This window comes from Pistacia vera, unplaced genomic scaffold, assembly GCF_008641045.1.
Source record: "Pistacia vera cultivar Batoury unplaced genomic scaffold, PisVer_v2 Contig106, whole genome shotgun sequence".
In the NCBI taxonomy this organism is placed as follows: domain Eukaryota; kingdom Viridiplantae; phylum Streptophyta; class Magnoliopsida; order Sapindales; family Anacardiaceae; genus Pistacia; species Pistacia vera.
In genome coordinates this window covers 1,692,726-1,713,003 of record NW_022195093.1, presented here as the reverse complement: position 1 = coordinate 1,713,003, position 20,278 = coordinate 1,692,726, and the positions used below count along the sequence as shown (strand labels likewise).

Below are 20,278 nucleotides of genomic sequence, written 5' to 3'. Positions count from 1 at the left end.
ATAATATCTTGTCATTTGAATATATACAAATGACTTGATATATTTAACCTATGTACAATTTCATAGTTGTTTTTTTTGTCAAGTTACCCTAGAGCAAAGTCCAGAATTTAATCTCCCTTATAGGGGAGGTCTCTGTTTATTTTTAAAACTAGGTATGTCCACAGAATGTGTCAAAATTCAAGGGAGGTAAATGATAATTACACCAATTATTATAGTCAGTCGAAAAGACTTAAAGACAACTTACAATAAGATAAGAGCAGATTCATTATTTGGTACGGTTCGCGGTACCATCAATTATTCGATTTCTTGTTTTTTTTTAAATAAAAATAAATAAGGTGACTGAGAGAGAGAATAAATACATTGTCGGGTGCGTTTGGTTTATCATTTTAAATAGGATTTTGGGGATAATATTGGATTGTTGGATAAGGGAGTATTACGAGATAAACTTTAAAAATTTATGAAAAAGCTGTTAGGTTTACTAATTTAATTAAATACCCTAATACATAAAATGACAAAAACACCCCTACCACCTGCAATACCAGATTTTGGCCACCACCGTTGGAATCTGGTCGAAAAATTTCGTTACGACACAGATCCAACCAGATCCACCACAGATCTGGTCGGAAAAGGTTAGATCTATGAACTGTTGTGGCTGCGACGGTCGGAAAAGGCTTAAACGACGGCAGATCTTTGGCCATTACCGGCTATTTCCGGTGGCTGTGTGACTATTGTGATAGATTTCGGTTACCACCGGCAGTGGTTGCCGAAATCTGGCAGGCATTGGTGGGTGGGAGTGTTTTTGTTAGTTTTTAGACTTTTTTTCTGAGGAGTATTTAATGAAATTAATAAACTTATAGGGTCTCAACGTAATTAAAAAAATAGACTAATATTTTGGAAACAACGTGCCAAACAATATTTGAAAAATAAGGTTGGGAATATAGATAAAAACAATAAGTCATACGCACCCGTCAATATTACTCATCTTTTTTAATGCATAATGTCACATTTGTAACATAAAATATCTTACCACCAATATTAAATGTTACTTTGTCAACACATATAAGAATTAATTAGTGACAAATCAACAAAATCATAAATATCAAGGGGTTTAATGCTATTATATATACTTCAAGGGTTTTTAGTACAGGTATATATCTTAGGGGGTTTATAGTTATTAACCTCATATGTAAGCTATATATCAATAGAAACTTTTCTTATGTATATAGCATGAAAATTTTTAGCCTATAGATTAAAGATCAATGATTATTATCTGGGCCATGGTGGTAGATTGCTATAGGATAGTGCTAAGGATTAGTCAAGATGTGCATTGTAAACTGATTCAGACACTTCAATTACTAGAAATAAATAAATAAATAAGATCAATGATTCATAGCTATTTTTTATTTTACATTTTTGTGAATCTAATTGGCTACTAACTTATACATATTAACACTTTAAGACTTTTGTTCCAGATATTGAGTATATATACTAATTACAAGGGTAATATTTCAATTTTTTATGGTATACTTATGAAGTTACTTATCAAGAAAAAAGAAAGAAAAAAAAATTAAATAAGAAAAAAATTTTTGAGTTTTGATATTCTTTAACATATATTTAATGGTGACATTTTGGCAGCAAAGAAGAGATTCTTAGGCATGTTTAATTTTTTATAGGGACAAGGTTGCAGCCTGCGCTAGCACTTGTGGGGGATGGTGGGACAACCAAGGGCATCAATGAGAACAACACTGAGATTGACTTGCATGAATTGCTGAGCATCCACATGCCTGCTTATTCTGATGATTATTAAAGGTGTCAACAATCATGGTTCCTATTCCAGCTGGATGGGATAAAAATGCATGCAAACGTGAGTTAGTTACGGTTCCTGAAGAACACCCTCAAGTTTAAAGTAAGTTCACCTTGCTTTTATCATCCTCACCGTGATCGCACAACCAAGATGTGGCTGCATTGTTTAAATGTAGATTTGGCAACATGAATTTTCTTATTGCCTCCATGCTTTGACCATTCCCTAAATTTGATTCAAAATTTTACCTACTCTCACATGTATCTTGCTGCGTATACTCAAACCATTGTAGTTGATTTCTCCTACATTGTCCCCAAATGGTGTAGCCTTTAGTTGATATACACAGTCGTTTTTACCGCTGCATATTCCTATTTCATTCTAGTCCTACTGACATAAAGTCTCTAAAGTTTTCATGAAAAATTAAATATGATATTACTCATTTGCTTGGAATTTTCTTTTCGAAGTGCTTTTAAGGACCTTATACTGGCTGTTTGGAGTCTTTTTCTGCAACTGTAGTATTTATGTAAACACAAGTAAAATTTCATGAACTGCATTTGATGTATTGAATTAATTTTCAGGGTTTGTTATTCAGATTGGGAGGGGGTGATAGAATCACCTCACCACCACATGCAAACTACACTTACTCTGTCCTAGCGTGTTCAAGCTGGGATTGACATGGTTAGTGGCTCACTTCATGGACTACTCTCATCCGGCACTGAATTAATGATAACTGTTCTGTACAGTCATCAATGTACAGATGCAAACCTGATGACAAGTAAATGAATTTAAAATTCTTCGTTTTACAGGTCATGTCCCCTGAACCATACTGAGTTCATTGATGATCTTACTAGCCTTGTCAAGAGCAATGTAATCTCAATGGATCGTATTGATGATGCTGTAGGGAGGATTTTGCTAGTCAAGTTCACCATGGGTCTCTTTGATAACCCTTTGGCTGATCTAGCCTTGTGAATGAGCTTGGAAGCCAGGTTATTTAGCTAATTTAAGCAAGATTCCTAAATTTCAAACTGGTTTTTCAATTGCAAGTTGATGAAAATAGATGTGTGAAATTGCATTTATTCTCTATCTGAGTCCCATACTATTAATTTTAAAATGTTTTGTACATAACCAGGCACATCGGACTTAGCAAGGGAAGCTGTGAGGAAACACTTGTGTTGCTGAAGAATGGGAAAAATGAAAGCAATCCAGTACTACCACTTCCAAGAAAGCTCCAAAGATCCTAGTCGCTGGTAGTCATGCTGATAATTTGGGTTCAATGTGGTGGGTGGACAATTAACTGGCAAGGATTTAGCGGGAACAACTGACAAGGGGTATGCTTCCTTGCACTGTATGAGATATTTAGTAAAAATATCTCACTTATGATTCATGTTTGGAACTTCTGTCTTTTGTTCTTTGACTAGAAACATGATGAGAGATTTTTTACTTATCCCATTAAGGGTTCTGTTGGCAGAATATTGTTGATGTTAAGCCGAGCTAAACTACATGTTTACTAGTGAACTGCATATTTTTATATATTTTTTCTGCATCTTGATTACTAATTTTAAATGGCTGAAAAGAGTGTAGTTTATGCTTCCATTAGTTGGTCTTTGCTATCTAATCCAGGCAGGCACCTGAAAATCAGGCCATCAATAGAAGGTGGTTGTAGATGTGTATTCACGACGCAGATGACTTATCCTATTACGGCTTTTGCTTGGTATTGCTTGGTTTTTAGTCTACCTGATGTGTTTTGTATGAATTCTTTGCTAAAGACTCGAGTATCCTTTGTACGTTTTCCATGATCATAAACAGTTGCAGGATATAACTGTAACAATGATTTTGATGAAGTTCTTTTCCATTTCTAGGGACCACATCCTAGTGCCATAAGGTCGCTGTAGACCAAGCACAGAAGTTGTCTACCGTGAGACTCCGGATGCCGAGTTTGTTAAGTCCAACAAATTTGATTATGCCATTGTTGCTGTTGGTGAGGCCCCTTATGCGAGACTGCAGGGGACAGCATGACCCCACAATGTTGGAATCTGGCCCAAATGTCATTAAAAATGTCTGTGGAGCTGTTAAGTGTGTGGGTTATCATAATTTCTGGGAGACCTATAGTAATCGAACCATATGTTTCTCCATTGATGCCTTAGTTGCAGCATGGTTACCGGGCACTGAAGGCCAAGGGTGTGACTGAGTCCTCTATGGGACTTTGGATTTAGTGGAAAGCTTCCAAGAACTTGGTTTAAAACCGTTGATCAACTTCCTATGAATGTTGGGGATCACACATATGACCCGCTGTACCTTTGATTTGTTGACTTAAAACTGAATCTTCCAACCCTTGTTGCCAGGGAAATCTTCACATTGGTAGGCTTTACATTCATGTACACATAGGTATCTACCTGCTATATTTATACAGACAATGGGCATACTTTGGTTTCTATAACATTAAACTTGTTAGATTCACGATTTTCAAAAGATTGAGTGCATGTAAATGTGATGATTAATGAATTGGATGCATAAATGTTAAAATACATTTCAAAAGTTGGGATCCATATATATTTTCAACACAAAATAATATATTTGTGAGTATTTTGGTAAGTGTATAAGACCATACTTGGTTCATGCTATCATCAATCAAACCATCCATGAGCATCAAGTTTCACATCTACAACTTAAATAATTTTTAATGTGTTCTCTCAACTTGAGCACTCTGATAATAAAGTTAAGTGTTGCACTTAATACCATATGTCAAATAGACTGTGTTGGAATTAAATCTAATGGCTTGGTTGAATGAAGAAAGTGGTATATAGAATATCTCAAGAAGTAATTCTGTACTTGTAAGCCATGAATGAATTTATTCTTCTCTTTCTGTAAAGTCATTATTCCAAGAGTTTGAATATCCTTTAGCTGGCACAATGATATGTTCTTTAATACAGCATTTGGTATCGTAAGAAGAATGATTTAAATTAAAATCATCAAACTTTTAGTGAACGGAGAAACAGCCTCACTAATATTTGCCTTTTTATTGTATTAATCGTATCGCCATAGTTGTCACTTTATCATCTCCCTTTTGGTGCCTCATTCACCATGCTTTTGTCTCGGCTTCCGTTATGCTTCTTATTGCTTTTGTTCTTAATAACCTCCGTGAGTTCGGAGTATGTGACGTACAAGGACGCGAAGCAGCCGGTGGCTGCTCGGGTTAAAGACTTGATGAGTAGAATGACACTGGAAGAGAAGATTGGTCAGATGGTTCAGATTGATCGGACTGCTGCCACTGCCGAGATAATGAAGGATTACTCCATTGGTGAGTAACCTTCATTGATAGCTTGAGCTTTTTGGAAGGAAGTTTATTTTTTTAAGGCATTTTTGTTGAGTTTTGATGGTTTATGGAAATGAGCAATCTTTGTTTTGTGTAGGGAGTGTGTTGAGTGGTGGAGGGAGTACGCCGCTTCCTCAGGCGAGTGCTGAAGATTGGGTCAATATGGTTAACGATTTTCAAAAAGGGTCTTTGGCTAGTCGTTTGGGGATCCCAATGATCTATGGCATTGATGCCGTTCATGGCCACAACAATGTTTATAATGCTACTATTTTTCCTCATAATGTTGGCCTTGGAGCTACCAGGCAAGTATCTTTATCTGTAAATTGAGCAAATTTTTAATGGGTATGTTGAGGTGATGTGATGTTTGTTCTGTAAATGTGTCTGGGTTGAACATGATGATGATGGGATTATAGTTCTAAATTGATGATTGATGAAGAAAATCTGACTGGAAGCTCCCTTGAAATGCAGGGATCCTGATTTGGTGAAGAGGATTGGGGCTGCAACTGCTGCCGAGAGTAGAGCTACAGGGATTCCTTATGTTTTTGCGCCTTGCATTGCGGTAAAAGATATGCCATAGATCAGTTGATTAAAATCAGATGATTTCATCACTGCATTATTAAGTTGGATGTATGGACTGTGTAATTGATGTCACTTCTTTTTCATAGGTTTGTAGAGATCCAAGATGGGGTCGGTGTTATGAAAGCTACAGTGAGGATCACAAAGTTGTGCAATCAATGACAGAGATTATACTTGGATTACAAGGAGATATTCCTTCTGATTCTCGAAAAGGAGTTCCATATGTGGGTGGAAAGTAAGAACTCCATCAAAGTCAAACAAATACTTTATAGGATAATATTTGCTGTTGGTTTTTTTTTTTTTTAATATTTTATACATATTATTGGCATATCTCATTCTTGCTTTGGCGTTATTATTTTGATGGATTAAATTTATATCAATAAGCTTGCCAAGTCGAGCTTTTACATTTCTTATTCTGCTGTGGTTTTCCAAATAACATAAGCTTTAAAATGGTTTACATCCCAAGACTCTGATATGGTGAAATTTATTGCTTCTGTCATCTCTCTCAGCCATCTAACGGTGCATTTTTTATTTGCTTCGTTGGTTATCATGGATAGTATAATATCTCATCACTCTTAAAGTTTTCATCTAAAAAAGAAAGTTTTCAGCAGCTGAAATGTCTATACTATATGGTGTTTTTCACTTGTTAGCTTGTGTTCTTCATTGTATCCTTTGGTTAATGAAATTTTTTTATAGGGACAAGGTTGCAGCCTGCCTAAGCACTTTGTGGGTGATGGTGGGCAACCAAGGGCATCAATGAGAACAACACTGAGATTGACTTGCATGAATTGCTGAGCATCCACATGCCTGCTTATTCTGATTCGATTATTAAAGGTGTTTCAACAATCATGGTCCTATTCCAGCTGGAATGGATAAAAATGCTCAAACCGTGAGTTAGTTACAGGTTTCCTGAAGAACACCCTCAAGTTTAAAGTAAGTTCACCTTGCTTTTATCATCCTCACCGTGATCGCACACCAGATGTGGCTGCATTGTTTAAATGTAGATTTGCAATCATGAATTTTCTTATTGCCTCCATGCTTTGACCATATCCCTAAATTTGATTCAAAATTTTCACCTACTCTCACATTCGTATTCCTTGCTGCGTATACTCAAACCATTGTATTTTGATATCTCCTACATTGTCCCCAATGTGTTACCTTTAGTTTATATACACAGTCGTTTTTACCTGCTTATCCTTATTTCATTCTAGTCCTACTTGACATAGTTCTAAAGTTTCATGAAAAAATTAAATATGATATTACTCATTTGCTTGGACTTTTCTTTTCTGAAGTGCTTTTAAGGACCTTATACTGGCCTGTTTGAGTCTTTTTCTGCAACTGTAGTTTTATGTAAACACAAGTAAAATATTTCATGCTACTGCATTTGATGTATTGAATTAATTTTCAGGGTTTTGTATCTCAGATTGGGAGGGGATTGATGAATCACCTCACCACCACATGCAAACTACACTTACTCTGTCCTAGCAGGTGTTCAGCTGGGATTGACATGGTTAGTGGCTCACTTCAGGGACTAATCTCATCCGGCACTGAATTAATGATAACTGTTCTGTACAGTCATCAATGTACAGATGCAACTGATGACAAGTAAATGAATTTAAAATTCTCTCTGTTTTTACAGGTCATGCTCCCCTTGAACCATACTGAGTTCATTGATGATCTTACTAGCCTTGTCAAGAGCAATGTAATCTCAATGGATCGTATTGATGATGCTGTAGGGAGGATTTTGCTAGTCAAGTTCACCATGGGTCTCTTTGATAACCCTTTGGCTGATCTCAGCCTTGTGAATGAGCTTGGAAGCCAGTTATTTAGTCTAATTTTAACAAGATTCCTAATTTCAAACTGGTTTTTCAATTGCAAGTTATGAAAATAGATGTGTGAAATTGCATTTATTCTCTATCTAGAGTCCCATTACATATTAATTTTAAAATGTTTTTGTTACATAACCAGGCACATCGTGACTTAGCAAGGGAAGCTGTGAGGAAATCACTTGTGTTGCTGAAGAATGGGAAAAATGAAAGCAATCCAGTACTACCACTTCCCAGAAAAGCTCCAAGATCCTAGTCGCTGGTAGTCATGCTGATAATTGGGTTATCAATGTGGTGGTGGCAATTAACTGGCAAGGATTTAGCGGGAACCTGACAAGGGGTATGTCTTCCTTTGCACTGTATGAGATATTAGTAAAATATCACTCTTATGATTCATGTTTGGCTTCTGTCTTTTGTTTTTTGACTAGAAACATGATAGAGGATTTATTTACTTATCCCATTAAGGTTCTGTTGCAGAATTTGTTGATGTTAAGCCGAGCTAAACTACATGTTTTACTAGTGACTGCATATTTTTATATTATTTTTTCTGCATCTGATTACTAATTTTAAATGGCTGAAAAGAGGTGTAGTTTATAGCTTATCCCATTAGTTGGTCTTTGCTATCTAATCCAGGCAGGCACCTGAAATTCAGGCCATTACAATAGAAGGTTTGTGTTACATGTGTTCCAGACGCAGATGACTTATCCTATTACGGCTTTTGCTTGAGTATTGTCTTGGTTTATTATGTCTTACCTGTGTGTTTTGTAGTGAATTCTTTGCTAAGACCGAGTATCCTTTGTACGTATTTCCATGATCATAACCAGTTGCAGGATATAACTGTAACAATGATTTTGATGAAGTTCTTTTCCATTTCTAGGGACCACCATCCTTAGTGCCATAAGGTCTGCTGTAGACCCAAGCACAGAAGTTGTCTACCGTGGGACTCCGGATGCCGAGTTTGTTAAGTCCAACAAATTTGATTATGCCATTGTTGCTGTTGGTGAGGCCCCTTATGCCGAGACTGCAGGGGACAGCATGACCCTCACAATGTTGAATCTGGCCCAAATCATTAAAAATGTCTGTGGAGCTGTTAAGTGTGTGGTTATCATAATTTCTGGGAGACCTATAGTAATCGAACCATATGTCCTCCATTGATGCCTTAGTTGCAGCATGGTTACCGGCACTGAAGGCCAAGGTGTGACTGATGTCCTCTATGGACTTTGGATTTAGTGGAAGCTTCCAAGAACTTGGTTTAAAACCGTTGATCAACTTCCTATGAATGTTGGGGATCCACACTATGACCCGCTGTACCCTTTTGATTTGGACTTAAAACTGAATCAGTTCCAACCTTGTTGCCAGGTAAATCTTCATTCATTGGTAGCTTTACATTCATGTACACATAGGTATACCTGCTTATATTTATCAGAAAATGGGCATACTTGGTTTCTATAACATTAAACTTGTTGATTCACGAATTCAAAAGATTGAGTGCTGTAAATTGTGATTCTTAATGAATTGGATGCATAAATTGTAAAATACATTTCAAAAGTTGGGATCCTATATATATTTTCAACACAAAATAAATCTATTTGTGTGTTTTTGGTAAGTGTATAAGACCATACTTGGTTCACTGCTATCATCAATCAAACCATCCATGAGCATTCAAGTTTCACATCTACAACTTTAATTTTTAATGTGTGTTCTCTTCAACTTGAGCACTCTGATAATAAGTTAAGTGTTGCACTTAATACCATAATGTTCAAATAGACGTCGTTGGAATTAAATCTAATGGCTTGGTTGAATGAAGAAGGGGTATATAGACTATCTTCAAGAGTAATTCTGTCTTGTAAGCCATGAAGTAATTTATTCATTTCTCTTTCTGTAAAGTCATTATTCCAAGAGTTTGAATACCTTTAGCTGGCACAATGATATGTTCTTTCAATACAGCATTTGGTATCGTAAGAAGATGATTTAAATTAAAAATCATCAAACTTTTAGTGAACGGAGAAACAGCCTCACTAATATTTGCCTTTTTATTGTATTAATCTATAGCATTGGTTACTGTACGATACTTCATTAAGTGTTTGATGTTTCATCTATAGGTCAACCTCGGCTGTGTTTATAGAAGACCATACATAGTTCTCATCATGGTTTTGCTGATGATCGGTTCTTATTTCACAGGTATAATTTCTTCCTAATAACCCCATGGATCAACATTTGCATCCTTCTTATATTTTATTGATATTAATGTTTGACTAACTTTGATAGGTTGAACTCAACTTATTGAAGTTCTGAGCAGCAGCTACAAAAGAAGTAACTTAGGGCTCTCTTAGAGACTAGATATCTATTCACTTCTAGTAGCTTAGAATATTAGCAAGCATTCTTGAGTGCTCAGCACAATTTTCATATTTGGTTTTGCTGGACACTAATTTTTAGTCGTTGTAGGTTTAGATGCAATCATTGTTGAGCTTAGTACTCTGAGAACTGCAAGAAATTAATTTAGTCAAATCTTTTTATTGTCTTTCAAATGCCATATGTATGCATTAATTAAGTCTCTCTCAGTCCGCATTCAATGGTGCAAAAGAGTTTCATTTTGATTTCTAGCAGGCGTTGGAGTCTTTTAATCCATTACCAAATTACTATTTTCATAAAAACCAATTTGGAAAGACGATATTTACCATTTCACTAGTTGTTCACTGCAAACATTATGTTCAATTCAGCATGATCATCTGGCCTCTTGATATTGAACTTATTTTCATAACAGATCAGTTTATTTGATACCGTCTCGATAGAATGGACATATCATATCATTTACACATTTATCTGTAATTGCTTGAAAAATTGGTAGTTGAAGCATTATGATAATATCTTGTCATTTGAATATATACAAATGACTTGATATATTTAACCTATGTACAATTTCTAGTTGTTTTTTTTGTCAAGTTACCCTAGAGCAAAGCTAAATTTACCTCCTTATAGGAGGTCTCTTGTTATTTTTAAAACTAGGTATGTCACAGAATGGGTCAAAATTCAAGGGAGGTAAATGATAATTACACCAATTATTATATCAGTCGAAAAGACTTAAAGACAACTTACAATAAGATAAGAGCAGATTCATTATTTGGTACGGTTCGCGGTACCATCAATTTCGATTTCTTGTTTTTTTTAAATAAATAAATAAGGTGACTGAGAGAGAGAATAAATACATTGTCGGGTGCGTTTGGTTTATCATTTTAAATAGATTTTGGGGATAATATTGGATTGTTGGATAGGGGAGTATTACAGATAAACTTTAAAAATTTATGAAAAGCTGTTAGGTTTACTAATTTAATTAAATACCCTAATACATAAATGACAAAAACACCCCTACCACCTGCAATACCAGATTTTGGCCACCACCGTGGAATCTGGTCGAAAAATTTCGTTCGACACAGATCCAACCAGATCCACCACAGATCTGGTCGGAAAAGGTTAGATCTATAACTGTTGTGGCTGCGACGGTCGAAAAGGCTTAAACGACGGCAGATCTTTGGCCATTACCGGCTATTTCCGTGGCTGTGTGACTATTGTGATAGATTTCGTTACCACCGGCAGTGGTTGCCGAAATCTGGCAGGCATTGGTGGGTGGGGTGTTTTTGTTAGTTTTTAGACTTTTTTTCTGAGGAGTATTTAATGAAATTAATAAACTTATAGGGTCTCAACGAATTAAAAAAATAGACTAATATTGGAACAACGTGCCAAACAATATTGAAAAATAGGTTGGGAATATAGATAAAAACATAAGTCATACGCACCCGTCAATATTACTCATCTTTTTTAATGCATAATGTCACGTTTGTAACATAATATCTTACCACCATATTAAATGTTACTTTGTCAACACATTAAGAATTAATTAGTGACAAGTCAACAAAATCAAACTATCAAGGGTTTAATCTTTATATATACTTCAAGGTTTTTAGTACAGGTATAATCTTAGGGGGTTTATAGTTATTAACCTCATAGTAAGCTATATATCAATAGAAACTTTTCTTATGTATATAGCATGAAAATTTTTAGCCTATAGATTAAAGATCAATGATTATTATCTGGGCCATGGTGGTAGATTGCTATAGTAGTGCAAGGATTAGTCAAGATGTGCATTGTAAACTGATTCAGACACTTCAATTACTAGAAATATATAAATAAGATCAATGATTAATAGCATTTTTTATTTTACATTTTTGTGAATCTAATTGGCTACTACTTATACATATTAACACTTTAAGACTTTTGTTCAGATATTGAGTATATATACTAATACAAGGGTAATATTTCAATTTTTTATGGTATAGTTTATGAAGTTACTTATCAAGAAAAAGAAAGAAAAAATTAAATAAGAAAAAAAAATTGAGTTTTGATATTCTTTAACATATATTTAAGGTGACATTTTGGCAGCAAAGAAGAGATTCTTAGGCATGTTTTTCTGTTCAAGAGATTCCTTAATGTAGTGGTTCGATAGTGACTCTTGGGTATATTATTCAGAGATCCTGAGTTCAAGTCCTCCTTGGGTACTATAAGGGTTTCATTAGAACTTATCCGATCGATAGTTTCAGAGTTTCGAAGAATTATATAATGCACTAAGCTAGTTTGGACACTCCCGATCATCAAAAAAAAAAAAAAAAAGATTTCCTTGTGTTTTCGGTCCTGGATATGATGGTTAGATTTAAACACATTTTCTTCCCAAGTTCATTCTAATCCTCTTAGAATGGTGTTGCGTAAGATTATTATTTTTCTTTTCTTTTGTACAAATCAAAGATACAAATTATTAGGAGTAAGTCATTGTTTTAGAGACTTGGTCTATCTACGATCAAACAATTACAAGATTTGTATGTTTGTATAAATTCACATGATATCTCGTGATTGATTGATTGTATGTGTAACATATAATTTCAACAAGATTTGTATCCATTTTATTTATTTATGAATAAAATCTGCATAACCTTGAGACATTATATGCTACATCCAAAACTAGGCAAGTTCAAACTTCAAACATTTAACATCTCATATTAGTTAAAAAAACTTTTCATCCATGTCTTTTCCTGTATGGGAGTTACCTTCTTATTTTTCAAATCTTAAGATCCAATTATACCCAAGGGTGGCTAAAATTCCCTCAAAATATAACTAAAAAAAATAATGAAAAATAAAAAGGGAAGGTAACAATTCAAATCCTAATTACTAATTGGGCTTATCGAGTGCCCCCTCACCCCGAATGCGTTGACGTTAACCCGGTAAAAAGTATGAATCACATCTAACAATGCATAGACTATTGTAGATAAAGTTAAGGGTAAAATGAACATCTGAAATATAAATTATCTTTTCCTTACAAAAATAACAAAACTCCTTATTCCTCCTTTTTAAATATTTACAAACCCAATTACTAATTGGGCTTACGAAGCGCCTCCTAACCCCCGAATGCGTCAGTGTTAACCCCGTACAAAGTATGAATCAAATCTAGTTAAAGTCGATAGTAAAATAGACATTTGGAAAGTATGAACCAAATCTAGTTAAAGTCGATAGTAAAATAGACATTTGGAATACAAACCGATGGTAAAATAGACATTAAACTATCTTTTACTTACAAAAGTAACAAAACTCCTTATTCCTCCATTTTAATATTAAGAATGCTTTTTTTATAATTTTTTTTTCCTTCAAAATTAAACCAAAACGTTTGGTTTTTATTTTAGATTAATATTTGAATTAATTATTTTTAAAAAATAGTTGAAGACTTGAATCAATATAATAACCAACATTTTTAATTGGAAATTTAATTATACATTATAATATTTTAAGGATATTTTTATAAAAAAAAAACTGCTTTGAGATGATTAATTTCAAAATCACTCAAATTTCTGGATATTTTTTCTTGTTTATTTTAAATGGGTTTTGGGTCTCATTCTAGGAATCTCAACTTATTTAACTGGAAACTCTCCCAAACTTTCAGCACAAACATTTCACAAACACTCATTTCTTCTCCATCTTCGTTCATTCCCATTCTTTTCCCAACAATACTCGGCTTTTCATCAAACCCGGTACGAACAAAACTTTTCCTTACATTTAAACTTTCTTTTAATTTGCATACTGCACCCTTAACTTTTACGTGAAATATTATTTTTTTTGTTCTTGATTGTCATTTTGTTTAATTCATGAACTTGAAAGGTTCTTATTAATTGAGTGAAATTGTGCAATGCATAATAGAGAGGATAAGGATGTGAATTTATTTGACTCAACTGTAATGGGTGTGCAGAGTTTATTGGTTTAGACAATTATGGATCGTCTCAATGGTTCTGCACGTCTCATGATAGTTTCGGACCTTGACTTAACAATGGTAATTAACATTTTTGTTGATGGACTCATTACTTATTGTAATCCTTCAGTGAATTTGATTGGCGTTGTGGGTTTTATTTTTGTTTTAGGTGGATCATGATGATCAAGAGAACATTTCGCTTCTTAGGTTTAACGCGTTGTGGGAATCTTGTTACCGTCATGATTCTCTGCTTGTTTTCTCGACTGGAAGGTCACCTACAATTTATAAACAGTTGAGGAAAGAGAAACCTTTGTTGACTCCTGATATAACTATTATGTCTGTGGGAACTGAGATTGCGTATGGCGAATCGATGGTACGAGATGATGGCTGGGAGCAGTATCTGAATTACAAGTGGGACAGGGGCATAGTCTTGGAGGAAACATCCAAGTTTCATGAACTTGTCCCTCAGGTTGGTTTCTACCCGAATTGACAACTTAAGTTGATATATAACAGAATTCAAATCAGAATGGCCCTTACTTGCCAAGGTTCAATCAGATTCCAATAAGAAGCAGAAATTATATATAACTCGATCAGTGCAAAAAGGAGATTGGGACGCTAGACCACTTGGTTGGCTTGACTTGATATTACATAAGTAACTAATATACTTATATAAATAAAGGTCTTGCTATAATAGAATGCAGTGTCAGAGTGGGGTATTTTAACTATAGGAACACTTACACTTTTAGAATTAATTAGTGGCTTCGCAGTTTCAGTATCGAGAAATTTTATGAGTATTAAGAGGTGAAAGAATATGACTTTATATTCAACAAAGCTGGTGAAATGTATAAGTGCATATTGCATTTTAAGAGTTTGGACTTTCATGGGTTATTGCAGTCAGAAACGGAGCAACGACCTCACAAAGTCAGCTTCTTTATCGAAAAGTCTAAGGCCTCTGCAGTAATGAAAGCTCTGTCAGAACACCTGGAAAAACACGGGGTAAGATTGCATCCTTGACATTCCTATTCTTGCAATATCATGGGCAATTTTAAGTCAAAATGTTATTTGCATACTGAAGCATCTGCAGCAATTTCACATCATATTTTCTGCTTTTATACCATAGCCGCCTTATATTCTTCAACTGAATAAATACCTTGTCTGTGTTAATTTGTCTTTGGCCAGTTAGATGTGAAAATTATTTTTAGTAGTGGGACGGCTTTGGAAGTATTACCAAAAGGTGCTGGCAAGGGACAGGCTCTTGCATATTTGCTGAAGAAATTTAGAATCGATGGAAAAATGCCTGTTAATACTCTTGTCTGTGGTGACTCTGGGAATGATGCAGAACTATTTGGCATTCCTGAAGTATATGGTGTGATGGTTTGTATCTTATAAGCTTCTCTCTGTTCATATAATTCTTATTTTGTATCATCATCATTAGTTTGCTGCTACTGATGCCTTGAATATGCAGGTCAGCAATGCACAAGAAGAATTGTTGCAGTGGTATGAAGAAAATGCAAAGAACAATCCCAATATAATTCATGCAACTGAGAGATGTGCTGCTGGAATTATACAAGCCATTGGATATTTTGGTCTTGGCCCAAATGTATCTCCAAGAGATATAAGAGATTTCCAAACATGCAAAGTGGACATATTCAGTCCGGGTCATCAAGTTGTGAAGTTTTATTTGTTTTATGAGAGATGGCGACGTGCAGAAGTTGAGAAATCCGAGTTCTATATGCAAAACTTAAGATTGGTCTTTGTAAGTTCTTTTCCTAATTTTTCTTTTAAAAGCCTTATTTTATTTTGATATTTATATTAAATTGCATTTTATTGGGTATTGTAATGCAGGAAGCATTTTGATTTCCAGAGAGCCATTTTTTATTTTTTGGTCATAGGAAGAATTTGGCTACTCTTTTTTTTAATAAGAGAATTTTGACTACTGTTACATCTAGGTTTGGAAATTAGTAAACTAGGAGAATGACATACGTGACTTGAATTAAGTTGTGGGAATCAATGGGCTGTGTTGATTCACTTGAGTCGACAAAATAGGGTGGGCATATGATGAAACAGCATCCTTGTAATTGACCCTAACCAACTAGGTTAATTTGGATCGGATTTTTTTGTTGTTTTTCTTGCACACACCTGATCAGTTAGTTGGTAAGGGAAACTGTGAGCAATTTAACGGGGCCATGATCATGAAAGAAGAGAGTTCCGTTGAGCATAAATGTGTTCTGAAGTTAAGATCAGATGAAAATATATATAGAGAAATATGTGATTCTCCAAATGAGATAAAGATTTTACAACTTCGATTCCTGACCAGTTCATACTGGATCTTTTTGCAATGCATATTTAATTTTTTGTGGACCTCGAAACTGATCACTTTATAGCATCATATGATTTGAAGTTTGGGAGGCCTCAGTTACCTTGCAAATTTTCAGATAGTGCATCTTTTGCCAACCTTGGAGTAGTTAGTTTCAGTTTGGCCAAGCACCAGCATTTGATTGCTTAGTGTGATTTTTTATATTTTTTTCCCTCAGGATTCAATTGGCATTTTTGTCCATCCCTCTGGAATTGAACGATCATTACATCAATCCATAGATTTGATAGCAGGATTGTATGGAGATAAGCAAGGAAAGCAATATCGAGTATGGGTGGATCGAGTTTCCTCTGCACAGATTGGTTCAGATGTATGGCTTGTGAAGTTTGATAAGTGGGAGTTATCTGGTGAGATTTGCATGGTCTTATATTTTGGCTTTTTAGAGCATATGCTTTTGCAATCTCTGTACTTTATTCATCTTCTATTGTAGTCCACTCTTTACAAGTAAATGAGGAATGGGGCTTTGTGTGGTCTATGTTGCTTATTCTACAATGCTTGTAAATTGAGACCTCTTAATCACGACATCAGCCTAGTTGCTTATTCTAAATAGGGAATTTACTAATTTTCTGATCATTTTGCATCATTTTGATTCACTGGTAGTGCAAAATAAGTGTAGTTAAGAACTGGAGCTTTGTTCTGGAGTAGGCATGCATTTGTTGATCCAAATTGCTTTGTCAATCACTTACATCTATGAAAGTTAAGGAAAAGCAATAAACTTGATAGCTATTCTATAATTCAGTAATGTAATGCCTAATTTATAAGTAACACACTTTCAGTTATCAATAACATAATGATAGAAACAGATAGCTTCCATTTCATACTGGAAAATAATTAGTAATTTGTAGGATCAAAGAGCCTTCATAAGCCATGGTGTGACATTTTTTTCTTAATTGCTGTTCTGTCATAAGTAGTCCTTTAGGCTATCTGCAGGTGCATTTGAGCCCTGTTATAAAGTTGCTGCTAATTGGGAAGTTTCTTCTAGATTTATAACCATTCAAAGAATATATTTTTAACCAATTGATTTGTTAGTTTGCAAGGAGCCTTGGTCTTATTTTAAGTACTGTGATTCTTGAAGTTTCCTCAACAACATTTCCTTTTAGGTCAAAATTGAGTACATATGAACTTCTATTTATGAGTGCAGCAACAAGAAAAGTCAAATTTAGTTTCCCAGATTCATCTTATAATTACCTTTATATTTCATATTTGCATTTATAGCGTGATAGTTAGTCTGTTGACTTTCTGATTATTGAACAGCCACACAAACTAGTATTGTTGAATATTAGGAGAAATCGCCTTTCATGCCCCTTTATAGAATGTTATTATTGGGTTTTGTCGTGATTATTATAGAAGTAATGCTATACATATTGAATAGTATCGCTAATTTTTCATCTTAAGTGATGTCATCTTACAGGATACTACCATATCATTTACCACATCAACCTATAATATATACTTTTGTGCTATTTTAGAAAGATACATCACTTCGGATGAAAATTCTGGTGTATGCTTGGAATGCATAGCATTATGTTATCATATATTTCAGTTTAAACTATTTTGAATCTTTTTTTTGGCTTTTTAACATTAAAGTTGTATAAATTCTTGCAGGAGTGGAGCGGCAATGCTGTCTAACCACTGTTTTACTGAATTCAAAGGTATTTCTGAAAATTAGTTCCTTCTATTCCTTTGGATGTCATTTCCGCATGATGATGTTTCCAGAAATACATAATTTATTTATTATATTTGAGTGTCCTATCATGGATTTGGCAGGCCATGGTACCGGATGGATTCACATGGATGCATATTCATCAGACTTGGCTGGAGGGTTCAGGACCAGAAGATCAAACTACATGGATTCTATAGTTTACCAACTAGGTAAGTACATAATTTTCCAGACATGACATACAGTATTGTAAAAAGCATATACCAGTTCTCAATTTCTCTCCTTCCTTTCTTTACTCCCCTTAGCCAGGCAAGATTCTCATGTCAGTCCTCCTCATCCCCAGTCCACATCCTTGTTACCTTAGAAACAAATGATTTAAGCCTTCGGCAAGCATTATCGCCATCTATTGAGCCAATAATCTTTGCTACTGGAATTTTAAGACCAAAAATTGCAAAAGCTACAGTATGAAACAAGGTAATGTAATGTAAAGGTCTAATAAATTTAGTCATTTCTTAATAACTCTTTCAGTCTACCCTAATTAACAACAATATTCTGCAGTTCTTGTATTGATGTCTAGTTTATAAACCATGAAGTAATCATGGTGTTGCTCTTAACTTCGCTGTTCCTTGAGTTTATAAGAGACAAGTTATGTAAGTGATTGTACTTGAAATAAATAGATGAAAGCTGGATTATCTGTTTGAAAAATAACTGTTGTAATTGTATGTATTAGTTTAAACGAACGAATTGCATTCAATAATGCTTTGATTTTTCCTCTATTAGTTTTCTATCGTATCTCTTATTTGAAGTTTTTGATGAAGGAAGCAAACTCAAATCTAGTAAAAAATTAAAAACAAATATACGTAATACAAGTGTAAAATCAAATTATACATCATTTATATAACCTATACAAACAAATCTTGTTTATTTCCTAACTTAATTTCCCTCATTGTCTAAAAAACATATGGAAAGACAACTTTTACATCTTGTGGGAAATTCTCAAATTTAGAAAGGTACCATTTCCTAGTAGCATAACTCCTTCCCATCAAGTAAAAACTTACACCTAAAGCACAACATAATGCATACAAATTTTGAGAAATTAGAAAAATCCCCCAAAATGTTAATATCTCAAACAGATAATGTGGGCACACTATTCTATCAAACAAACCTCCCTTAGGAATCTTGTATTGTTTTTCACCATCTTCTCTCATTTTTGAAAGCAGGTAGTGGTGATAGAAGTTACCACTTATTCCCAATAAGAACACAACCATCCCAACATACTTCAAATCGATTCTTGGCTCTGGTAATCCTTCTGATAGGTGTTGAAAATATATCATCATTGCAGTGGCCGCGAAATACAATGCACCGATAAGAATTGCAGAATCAAGAATCACTCCACCACTGTATTTGTGAATGAAAAGCACCTAGTAGAACAATGTTTGTCGATTCCATAATGTTATCAGAAAACACATAACATATAACATCAAATGTAAACATATAATGTCGAAAGTTTATATATAACATGAAAATTATTAGTTGCATCTTGAATTTTGTTTAGGCATATGGATATTGTCATAATATCAGCCAATTTCATTCTTTTAACTAATCGAGGAAAAATTTGCATTGATAAAACCTGGTGGGCGAATTTTCCATCTCCAAGGAAGACCACTCTGATCTCCTATCAAAAAAATTCTCAATTCTCCTTTTGGGGCTTCGACTCTCACAAAAGTAGGAGAGGGTTTTTTAACTGCTAATGACTCGATCTCCAAAATCAGTTAATTATGGATTGTTTTCTCTGTCAAAGCATCTGACTTCTAAATTCTCATAGGCCCCCGGAATTCCTTCCAAAGCTTGTTGAATAAAATCTTAACATTTACATCATTCTAAACTTCGGATTTCAACTCCTTGCGAAAAGATAAGTATAAATCACAATATATACATATAGGAATATTGAAGAAATGAATGTCTGTAAAATTATTAAATATGAAGATTACCTCGAAGTCTCTTTTGAAGAAATGGAAGGTAAGAGCAGAAGTGAGCAGCAGAAACCTGAAACCCTGATGAGGGAAGATCCAGAAAGAAGCAAGACCGGCCAAAACTGCAGGTGTATAAAATATAAGCATCCCAGTTCTACTGGAAAGTTTAACCTGTGATTTCCCAGAATTATTAACATTCCAAAACTTTGAATATTTCAGGTGCTTTCCCATGATTTCTGAGCACCCCAAGAATACTAATGACACCAAACTCAACACAGACATGGCTGTGATCAAGAAAGAAGGCGGTGTGATGATTGAATTGTCCATCAGCAACATCGCTTCTGCTTCTCTATCTCTCTGAAATTCGATAGGGGCGGAAATTTTGAAGAAGAAGAGACGTTGACTTGTTTGATTTGCGTTCAAATTTGATGTTCAGTTTAAGAGGAATTATAAAATTAAAAAGATAAAA

The 20,278-nt window shown here is 34.5% G+C and overlaps 3 protein-coding genes across 8 annotated transcripts; 2 read left to right on the top strand and 1 right to left on the bottom strand.

Moving 5' to 3' along the window:
• Positions 1–4,882: 4,882 nt before the first annotated feature.
• Positions 4,883–9,789, top strand: LOC116129808. The gene is made up of 12 exons (XM_031415540.1): positions 4,883–5,099; positions 5,212–5,416; positions 5,583–5,673; positions 5,780–5,925; positions 6,525–6,579; positions 7,099–7,200; positions 7,330–7,511; positions 8,150–8,184; positions 8,394–8,644; positions 8,747–8,875; positions 9,619–9,697; positions 9,785–9,789. Exons 1-12 carry the CDS (start codon positions 4,883–4,885, stop codon positions 9,787–9,789), a joined length of 1,497 nt encoding a protein of 498 aa, XP_031271400.1.
• Positions 9,790–13,475: 3,686 nt separating this feature from the next.
• Positions 13,476–19,178, top strand: LOC116129816 (sucrose-phosphatase 2-like). 5 transcript variants are annotated; one of them, XR_004127951.1, is made up of 10 exons: positions 13,476–13,587; positions 13,803–13,883; positions 13,972–14,271; positions 14,697–14,798; positions 14,982–15,176; positions 15,268–15,558; positions 16,337–16,523; positions 17,782–17,828; positions 17,944–18,310; positions 18,395–18,571. XR_004127951.1 is itself a non-coding variant. In XM_031415566.1 (10 exons), the coding sequence occupies exons 2-9, from the start codon at positions 13,824–13,826 to the stop codon at positions 18,034–18,036; spliced, it is 1,275 nt and encodes a 424-aa protein (XP_031271426.1). In that variant the 5' UTR covers positions 13,476–13,587; positions 13,803–13,823; the 3' UTR covers positions 18,037–18,052; positions 19,061–19,178. The 5 variants fall into 5 exon arrangements, 4 of the variants coding, with proteins under 4 accessions (XP_031271426.1, XP_031271419.1, XP_031271413.1 ...); XM_031415566.1 differs by lacking the exon at positions 18,395–18,571 and adding an exon at positions 19,061–19,178 and having other exon boundaries at positions 17,944–18,052; XM_031415559.1 differs by having other exon boundaries at positions 17,944–18,048; positions 18,146–18,571.
• On the bottom strand, positions 18,698–20,240 carry LOC116129843 (very-long-chain enoyl-CoA reductase-like). 2 transcript variants are annotated; one of them, XM_031415574.1, is made up of 2 exons: positions 19,828–20,240; positions 18,698–19,257 (listed from the first exon to the last, which is right to left on the bottom strand). In XM_031415574.1, the coding sequence occupies exons 1-2, from the start codon at positions 20,143–20,145 to the stop codon at positions 18,787–18,789; spliced, it is 789 nt and encodes a 262-aa protein (XP_031271434.1). In that variant the 5' UTR covers positions 20,146–20,240; the 3' UTR covers positions 18,698–18,786. The 2 variants fall into 2 exon arrangements, 1 of the variants encoding a protein (XP_031271434.1); XR_004127962.1 differs by lacking the exon at positions 18,698–19,257 and adding an exon at positions 19,607–19,737 and having other exon boundaries at positions 19,828–19,967.
• Between the last annotated feature and the right edge of the window lie 38 nt (positions 20,241–20,278).